Consider the following 10,247-nt stretch of genomic DNA (forward strand, 5'->3'; position numbering starts at 1 on the left):
GAAAGGAATCCCTGCATAATATGCGACACATGAGTTGTTGCACCAGAGTCTAACCACCAAGTATTATTAGGAACTTCAATAAGAAATGATTCATCTTTAACGGAAACAAAATGTTTATCTTTCTTTTCGAACCACTTCTTTCGTTTAGGGCAATCCTTCTTAAAGTGCCCATTCTTCTTACAGAAGAAGCACTTCATTTCTTTATGGATTCTCCCTTCTTTAATGGGGACCTTTTCCTTCCCCTTTCCTTTGTTCCTATTGCTTGGCCTGAATCTGCTGCTGGTGCTACCTGGCTCTTGAATGGTCATGTGAATGGAGTCATTCTTAATTTTCTTTAGCCTCCCTTCCTCTTGAACGAGCATGGCCTTTACTTCCTGAAAATTCCATTTTTCCTTTATGGTGTTGTAATTCACCTGGAATTGGCCAAACTCAATAGGAAGGGAGTTTATGATGAACTGTACTAAGAATGCTTCTGTCACCTCCATTCCCATACCTTTCATTTTCGCAGCCAGATTTGACATACTGGTTACATGATCATGAATGGGCTGCGACCAATCAAACTTCTTGGTTGTCAGCTCTGTCATGAGGTTTCCCACCATAGACTTATCAGTAATGTCTGATTGGGAGTACTCCTTGATCATTCTCATAAATTCCCTTGCATTATTTGTCTTAGGCATAGATGGCTTGACATTGTCAGAGATTGACATTCTCATCAAGCTAAGACTCAACCTGTTTGACCGCTCCCAAGCCTCAAAAAGAGTCTTGTCTGCCTCCGAGCTGGTCTCAGTTATGGTTGGTTCACTATCCATAATGATAGCCAAGTCCAACTCCATTACACCCAGTGAGAACTGGATCTGTTCAGACCAATCAGCATAATTCAGTCCATTGAACTTGACACATCCGTTGCCTAAGGCGAAAGCATTGAATGAAGCTGAAAAAAGACATGTCCACTCTTTAATGCTTTGAATAAACCTTTATGGATTCAAACTATACTTTTATTCATACACTTAATTTATCTTTGGATAAAATTTAAATGCATTAAACCTTCATTAATGATGTCTAATATTATACTTTAATGGGTAATTAATCATACTCTTTAAACATGCATGTTATCTTTGGATAAACGAGCACAAACAAGTATTTTTAAAACTTTAATGTCACTAAATACATGCAATAATCCACATTTGGGTGATCAAGATATGTATTATAATTAATGAACAAACCCAATTTATTTCATTATGACATCATAATCTTAATTACAAGCAATGATCCACCTTTGGGTGATCGTAATATGCTTCGTAATACCATTTTCACTGTTTCTCCCTCACCCAAGCGAGGGAGCTGCTTCGCCCAAGCGAGAGATTCTCGCTCAAGCGCTATTCCAGGACAAAAAACTTTGATCATTACTGTTTCTCTCTCGCCCAAGCGAGAGAGCCTCGCCCAAGCGAGGTTATCAGTGATGGAGAAACTGATTTATGGATTCTTCATACAAAATCATTCACAAATTTTTCGTTTACACATACAGATATGCATACATCAATTAATTCCAGAAATACAAGAAATGTCATAATGTCTCTAACCTTGCGCTCTGATACCAATTGTTAGACATTTCAAAACTTTCATGAGCCATTCATGGTTCATAAGAACCATTAATTTAGGATCTTGACATCATGATATTTACATGTGATAAATAAGTTTAAGGATTACCTGGTTCCATTGCTATTCTTTCTTGGTGCTTTATTTGATACTGCACTTTCTGGTTGTCTTTTGTTTTCACATTTCCTCCTTCCCTTATGAGTTTCTTGATGATTAGAAACTCATTTTCCTTCCTTCCACACTATAACAATGCACTGGATTTTCTTTTATGCAAAACCAAGATCTTTCTCTTAGTCTTGCTTTTTGGTTTCTATTCGGAAGAATAGAAATGAATTAAATTATCAGAATGGAATTTGCCACACTATGTACTATCAGTTGGAGAAATTAATATATAGGAAACTTCCCATGAAGTGAGAGGGGAAGGAGTTGACAAAACCTCATACTAATTTAATCATTTAATCATCACATTAGGCATTTTTATTCAGATTAGTAACTTTCAAGCACATAGACCACATTGATTATTAAATTAATCTAACATTTCATACTTAGGCATTTATACTATAATTGACATTGATATATTGTATAATTGAATGCGAAATGCACATCTATTTGTGGGTTATATCATTGAAGAAAATAATAAAATTTGGCTGTGAGTATAAAACTAGTATTATTTCTAACCCGGGTGCCAAAAATGTTGTAATATTCAAAGGCGGAAAAGTGTTATGAGATTGAAGGGGTTCAATGCTTTCATTTAAGAACCATGGAGAAATAAACATCACTGGTCAACTTCCTTTTTTGCAATTTAAATTCAAAGCTTTATATTTTTATCCTATGTATCCATTGCAGAAATATTTATCCTTCTGAATATCATATATGTGAAAATTACATTCTGTCCATTGTTGTTGTTCTTGCCACAAGTTTTGACTCACTCCCAAGATAGGATCATAACTGTCGGTGTGAATGTCATTTAACCGTTAACAGGTTTTATACTGTTACGACTTACTAGGGTACAAAAGCGACATGATTTGTTTTGTGCCCAATTGTTGTACTACATGTTCAAAATTTTAAGTTTTAAAACCACTTATTCTTGCATTGATATGCTTCATGGATCATCTACAATTGTATACTTGTGTTTATAATACAGTAGTAGTATACAACTGTTTAGTTTCAACTTCAATCTATATTACCTAGAGTGGATGCTCGATTAGTTACCCTTGCCATGTACTTCATTCATTCATAAGACTTACCTTAATGGTCTTCTATACACTTTCACAATTGATAAGTTCTTGAAACTTGCATCGATGTGCTATTGTTGCTCACTCTTTAAGCTTATCAATATTGCATGTACGGTTGACATCTAACGGCCTTTTCCTCTTCGATTCTATGATTTATAGTCTATGATGTATCGCGGCGTGAGACATTTACAAACGTGGCAGATTTATGGGTAAAAGAAGTTGAGCGCTACTCCACTAACCATGATTGCATAAAAATTCTAGTGGGGAATAAAGTGGATAAGGTAAAATTTATGGTGAATCGTCTTGTGGTCTTTTCTTTAACTCGGAAAACAACCTCAATACTCATACTAACTAATTGTGAAGTAATTTTTGAATTATAATAGAACTTCAATTCCCCCCTAAATATTATGCTATTCTTTTTTATTTTTGGAATTTTGAAGATTGCCCTTTTTTATTACTTTTCAGGAGAGTCGAAGAGCTGTAACAAAAGAAGAGGGTATGGCTTTTGCACAAAAACATAGATGCTTGTTCATTGAGTGTAGTGCTAAAACTAGAGAAAATGTTCAGCAATGCTTTAGTGATCTCACATTGAAGGTATTTATGATTTTATGACATATGCGGCATGCAATAAAAGACCTTGAGACATCATTATGTTTGAGTGTTGACACTTATAAGCACTTCAACAATTCAACACAGTAAAATATTATTTACCAATATGAGACTTCTTTACTCATATTTACATTGATTTACAGATATTAGATGTGCCAAGTTTAAGGGAAAAGGGATCTGTGGAAATGAAAAGACGAAAGCAAAAGCGCATATATGATACACATCGAGGTGGTCGTCGTGGTTGCTGTGGATAGTAGTAAATATGCTGGTACATGATTGTGCAATAGATTTTACAAACATGGATACTACACTTCAGAAGATTTTGTAGCTGGTCTTTGTATAATATCAAGTGTTAACAATCAGAAAGTTTTTTGTAGCATATTTTCATAAATTTCAGAAGAAGAGATGCTTGATATGGATAGTGCTCTCAATATGGTAGTCAAGAAGATCAAAAAGCACTTAATATCTTGAACTTTTATCGCTTATGTTACAATTTTGGACACATTTATGGTCTTGTATATGTGTAAATGGGTCTCGAATTTGAATGTGTTAGTGGGGTTGGTTTGAGATTTGGTTTGGATATTTCTTTTACCCCTTTAACCTTGGGTGAACAATAATTTTGTATTCATATAATATATGTATCTTTTTTGACAATGTTTACAGAAACATGATCAAGCCCTTATCTTATGGTCGTGTAAAAATGTAGGTGGCTGCTGTTTGCACCATCAATGCTTTTTATTCTCACCATTCAATGTGTTGTTAGGATTTTCCCCCTCCAAAAATATACACTTCTGAAAGTTATCTTCTTCAACTATCCAGATTTTGAAATGAATTTCTGAAGTATATATTTCCTAAGCTATCCTGAAATAACTTCCACAGATTTTAAAACTCTTGTAAGCATATTTTGAGTCATTTCAAAATAGCACCCCTCAAGTACATTTTCCAAAGGTAGCTTCTGCCAGTATACATTTTATTTTCAGTAGCTACTCTTGAATTACTTCCAGAAGAGGAGCACTTTTTAAAATTACAAAAAAGAAGGGAGCAAAAACATCTCCATTACTTCATTCTTATTTTTATTTGGGTGTATCGAATATGTAGATGTATGACTTTTAACCACAGTCATTCACTTGAGCAAGCTCTATTAAATGTGTGACTTTTAACGATACTCATTGAAGCAAACAGTTAAATGCGTGACTTTTAATTTAACAATATACAATGGTTAAATGTGTGACATTAAACAACAACACTAAAGCAAAGTTATTACATGTGTGACTTTTAACAACGATATTACTGAAACAAGTGATGTTAAATATGTAACATTTAATAGCAATAACTGAATTAAACGTGGTTGAATGTGTAACTTTTAACCACGCTAAAAACATTATTGAATATATAACTTTTAATACTTACGGAAGCAAGGATGAAGGAGTATTCTTAAGAAATAAGAATTTTATATTGATAATAATGAAGTAAGAGTTGATTTGGGTCCACATGCACTAATGAAAATGCTCTAATGGTTCATTATCATGGCCATATAGTGGAGTAAGAGTTCCTTTTGGAGGGAAACCAAACAAAAGGGTGAGTGTATTTAAGCATTTTATAATAATCTAAAATGAGTTTTTTACATTTTACGATGTTTTGTTTACATCCACAACCAAATAACAAGTTTTTCTCCATTTATTACTCATTCCAAAGTTTTCAAAATTTACTTATCCAACAAAATAACAAAGATTAAAACAAGATAAGTTCATATGTGTTATTATTTATCTAATAAATGACATTTTAATATAAAAATATATTTGAACATTATTTAAAATATTACCAACTTTTTATGTATAATATGATTTTTTATTTGATATCAAATTCTTTATCCCATTTTTAATCATCTTGAATAAGTCTTAAAATAATAATAATAAAATAGAGATTCATAGAAAATTGTTTCCTTTAAATTATTATTACCAACAACTAATATGTTGATATAAAATAAATTATATTGACTTTGAGTTTCTATTACTTATGAACATCATTTATTTTACATACAAATATAAATATATATATATATATATATGCTAATGAAATAGTCATAAAGAAGAAATTGTGCAACTTTATTTAATCTCATATAAGATTTTAAAATATAGTATATTATAGAGTCAAATCAAAATAGTATAAAATCAATGTATCTTTATTATTTTTAATTCTTTATTATAAAATATATCAATAATTTTAAGGAATATTTGCACATAGAAGAATCATTTAATAATAAAATTCTATATGAAAATATAAATGATCAATTTATAATAACTAATATATAATTAGTTAAAAATAAATTATACCGAAATTCTTAAAGTTTAACTCAATTATTTAAAATTTACACTTATCTTATCTCTATGAATAATCAATGTAATTTATATATAATCTATGAATAGTTTTGTTACGGATACCAATAATAATTTATATAATTTGAGTAAAACTTAGATCAACTCCAATAATTTAGTCTAAAAATAATGTAATAATGTGACACGATGGTCGATGTTTTAGTCACCTGTCACTGGCACAATTCCTCCAAACTCTTTTGGACAGGACATGTACCCATTAAATCCATAACTTTATCACTATTTAATTTTGCCTCTTTTTAATGTCTATATCTGTGCACATCATTCAGCCAACCGTATCATGCCACGTATACAGGCTCCCGTGGAAGAATCAAGAATGTTACCAATCTAACATCATAAATCTTCTAATCTAATTTAAAAATATTTAAAATGTAATATTTATGTACTATCAATGTGAGCATTTATATATAATCAGTATATTATTTATTATTAATTTGTAATATTTTATATCGAAAGTCAATGATAAATAAAATAAATCATAGGTGATGACTGAAAGCATATAAATCTATTTGAATAGGTGTATATATTTTTTAAATGTAGCTGCTTATACGATTCTAACATTGGAGTACCATAATTATTTAGTGTGTTATTATTATTGATAATTTATAAAATTTTATACGGATATTACAATTTTGTAAAAAAAAAAACTGATATATTGATGATATGAAAAGAAATATTTAATTGTAGATGTGTTCCTCTTTCCTTTTTCTACCCTTGAAGTCTGGAACCTTCTATTCCTACCTCAAAACCCCCAAACTCTGTTCATTATTCTATTCCCAAATGTCTCCATTTTCTTCTTTCTTCATTTCTCAACTCTGCAATTGAAAACCCTAATCCCCCAAATTCAACCAATTTCCACCATGTCTGATACTTCCCAAACTTCATTCTTTCCCGGTTTCCGATTCCACCCTACCGACGAAGAACTCGTCCGATTCTACCTCAAGCGCAAACTCACCGGAAAATACTTCCGTTTTGACCCCATCGCTGAAGTTGATGTCTACAAAAACGAACCATGGGACCTTCCTCGTAAGTATCATTTCCCCTTAGTTTTTTTCACACGTTCCTATTTTTGTTTAGGGTTTATTTCGTTCTTAATTTGATCACGCTTTTTTCATAGCCATGTCGAAACTGAAGACGAGGGATTTGGAATGGTACTTTTACAGTGCACTGGACAAGAAGTATGGTAACGGTTCGAGGACCAAACGTATCACTGAGAAAGGTTACTGGAAAACTACTGGCAAGGACCGTGCCGTTAAGCATGGCAGCCGCACTGTTGGAATGAAGAAGACACTTGTTTATCATGCTGGCCGTGCGCCTCATGGTGATCGCACCAATTGGGTGATGCATGAGTATAAGCTTGTTGATGAGCAATTGGCTCAAACTGGAACTCTGCTGGTATTGAATTGTTCATATGTGTTGGATTATTTATTTGTTTAGGGCTGAAGTGTCATTTCAGTTCAGTTCGATTTGTATTTGTCACTGGTTTTAGGAAATTGTTGTTGTCACCTATCAGCAATATTAAGCACCAGTCACATTATTGTTTTTGAAATTATAATACATCAATCAAATAAGTCCCAAGATTTATGTACTAATATGACTGGCACTTACAATTTCAGGGACTAAAATGATGATTCCCTAGAATGAGGGACTAATATGATGGGTGCTTACTAATTCCGGATTGAAATGGTGGTTTTGTCTTTATTTATGTCTTAAAAGTATGTTTTTAGTCTGTGTAAAATAAGTTTGCTTTCTTTTTAGTCTGTGTAAAATAAGTTTGCTTTGTTTTTAGTCCTTGGAAAATATTTTTTTTGTTGAGTCCCTCCAACGTAATTTATTTTGATTTTCGTCTACGCTATTAGCTTAAATCCATTATGTGCCAATGTGTCATCTTCATGTGGTACCATGTGTCATTTATTTGTACTGTGTAGGACTATGGCATGACTTAACTAATTCCAGTTAACGGCATGAACGAAAACCAAAATAAACTAGGTTGCCGAGATTAAACAAAACGGTTCTACTTTAGTTGGAATAAAATCACATTTAAGCCTTTATTTATTTACAGTGGGATGGTTTTGATGCTTCTAATTGGATATGGAATTTGTTTGTTCTGTTTTGTTTGGCGGGAGAAGGATGCTCTTGTGCTGTGTAGGATTTTCGAGAAGAGCGGTGCTGGTCCGAAGAATGGAGAGAAGTATGGTGCTCCATTGATTGAGGAGGAATGGGAAGATGAAGAGGTAGCTCCTGTGCCCATTGCATGTGTTGAGGTGTCGAATGAAGCGCCTGCTGTTGAACCTATTGCTTTTCTTGAAACTAGTGACCTTGAGAAGGTTTGTGTTCTATCGCAAACTAGTTGGTAAATTATTTTGTCATTTTAATACTGTATATGTTCTCATGTCTAACTCCTAAATTACATTGCCAAAGAATGTCTTCCCCTGCCATGCTTGCAGATTTATGTATATGTTCTCATGATCGCCATTCATGGTTATCCTTTTGTAGTTTGGCAATGCCCCCCTCTATGTGATTTCTACTTCACACATGCTTGCTCTGGCTCTTTCTTGTTTTGTTCCGCCTGAAGCGTCCAGCATTATTCACTTCTCTAATTTTAATTAATGCCTTTAATTACCAGAAAGTTGATGTGGCTGAGGCATTTGGAAATACTGGTCCACCATCAAGCTTCTATCACGGGGAGTGTAGTAGCTATCCTGAGCACATCCAAGGACCTATTACCGATCAGAAGCCATTGGAAGGTGGCAACGTTGGAGTTTCTGAGCCTCAAAGTGGCCAGCCTTTTAGAACTGCTGAGGAATATGCTGTGGATATGTATTCTGTGAATGATGGTGACAGTGCTGAGCAGAGCAGTACTGAGAATGCTCTAGGTTTCATGTTTACTTTTGATGATCTAGATGTATACTTGGATGACACTGATTATCCTCTAGTTAAGGATAGTGGATCATTCTTGGAAACCAATGATCTTTTGAATCCATTTGAGGGTAATCCCATTGAGGCAGATTCCTCTGCTACTGCTATGCTTGATGAGTATCTTTCATACTCGGATGATGATATATCCAAGTATTTATCTTTTGATTCTCCAGTCTCTGTGGAAAGTGAAAACCTCATTCCTGACCAGAAACCACTTATCCAGCAGGTTAGGGCTTACAGTAAATTTTATGGTCATCTCTGCCTCACTGTTTTGTATTATATCTGTCTACTAACATACGGGTATCTGACAGAATGTGGAGGGAGATACCAATGGTATTACCATGGATATCAAACACGATGTTAAAGCACCTTCTAGCAATGAGCCTACTTCAAAGCAGAATCCACAGCCTCTATCAGGTGAGTCTCACCTTCACCTGACATCCCAATTTCTTAAAAAAATGTTCGAAGTGTGCCCCTTTGGAGTTTGGATCAGCAACTGGTATATCCCTTTTGGCTCATGTTTCTTCTGTACTTTGTACTAATGTGGGGAACTCTTCTGTTCTCTTTTTGGCAGGAAGTACACATCCATTTGTGAAGCAGGTCAATAAATTGTTGGCTGGCATACAAGCTCCTCCTGCATTTGCTTCAGAGTTCCCTTCCAAAGACATTGCTCTTGGGCTTCATCCTGCAGCCCAGTCTTCCAGCTCAACTCATGTAACTGCAGGCATGATCAGCATCACAGACATTAATTCAGGAGGCGATGTGATGGACCGGATGGCGCGAAAGAATGGACGGTTTAATACCATATCGTCTACTGAATTTTCTCAGTCTGATGTGTACTCTGTTGCATTGATGCCTGTTTTGGATGTGCTCTCTAGCAAGACTGCGTTTGCGGTGTCCCATGATTGGATTTTCTTCATGGTTATGCTCTTTCCACTTCTGATTCTTTCACTTGTCTGCAAGTTTGGAAGTTTCACCTCTGCTGCTGGTAAATGACAATTATACAGTTGGCTATGACGCACTGCTGCAGTTGGTTAATTGTCATTTGATATTGATGGTATTATTTTATTGAATGACTAAGATCCTATGACTCTATAGGTTTCTTTAGGATTACTTAGTCATACTGAATTACTGATATGTAATTTATACATATAGGTTTTTTTGGTTTCAGATTGCCAACAGTATGGAGGGTTTTTGACACAATCTGTGCTTTTAAAACCATTTATTGAAGTAACTGTTGGATTTGAACTACTTACCAGCATGCTGTTATTTACGGCATGATAGCATTAATTAGTTCTTCAGTGGATTATTTCTTTATCTCTCATGTTCTCTTGTAAGAGGGTGATGTTCGGTGCGACTGGTAGGTTCACTGCCCTTTAATATGAAAATAGTCTCTTCACCTGTAACTTGTAAGGGTAAGGTGTGTATATCAACTCTTCTCAGATCCTATAGGTGAGAATTTCATGTTCTGTGTCGCCCATCATGTTTTCGTAAG

General features: G+C 34.2%; 2 protein-coding genes across 3 annotated transcripts in view; both read left to right on the forward strand.

Moving 5' to 3' along the window:
* The window catches only part of LOC109338421 (ras-related protein RABC2a-like), a 14,259-nt gene extending 10,297 nt beyond the window's left edge, over positions 1–3,962 (forward strand). The window contains exons 4-7 of one of the 2 annotated variants that reach the window (XM_019575654.1): positions 2,991–3,112; positions 3,297–3,425; positions 3,584–3,708; positions 3,818–3,962. In XM_019575654.1, coding sequence (XP_019431199.1) covers positions 2,991–3,112; positions 3,297–3,425; positions 3,584–3,694 — 362 coding nt within the window. In that variant the 3' untranslated portion in view covers positions 3,695–3,708; positions 3,818–3,962. Of the gene's footprint in view, positions 1–2,990; positions 3,113–3,296; positions 3,426–3,583 lie in introns of both variants that reach the window. The other variant, XM_019575653.1, reaches the window with a different exon arrangement.
* Positions 3,963–6,681: 2,719 nt separating this feature from the next.
* On the forward strand, positions 6,682–10,040 carry LOC109338424 (NAC domain-containing protein 78-like; the record flags this gene model as incomplete). The annotated part of the gene is given in 6 exon segments (XM_019575656.1): positions 6,682–6,859; positions 6,951–7,228; positions 7,963–8,160; positions 8,460–8,978; positions 9,064–9,169; positions 9,327–10,040. Coding segments are annotated over 6 exon segments (1,689 nt in total). The 3' UTR covers positions 9,749–10,040.
* Between the last annotated feature and the right edge of the window lie 207 nt (positions 10,041–10,247).

Source organism: Lupinus angustifolius, unplaced genomic scaffold, assembly GCF_001865875.1.
Source record: "Lupinus angustifolius cultivar Tanjil unplaced genomic scaffold, LupAngTanjil_v1.0 Scaffold_25_331, whole genome shotgun sequence".
NCBI classification, from domain to species: domain Eukaryota; kingdom Viridiplantae; phylum Streptophyta; class Magnoliopsida; order Fabales; family Fabaceae; genus Lupinus; species Lupinus angustifolius.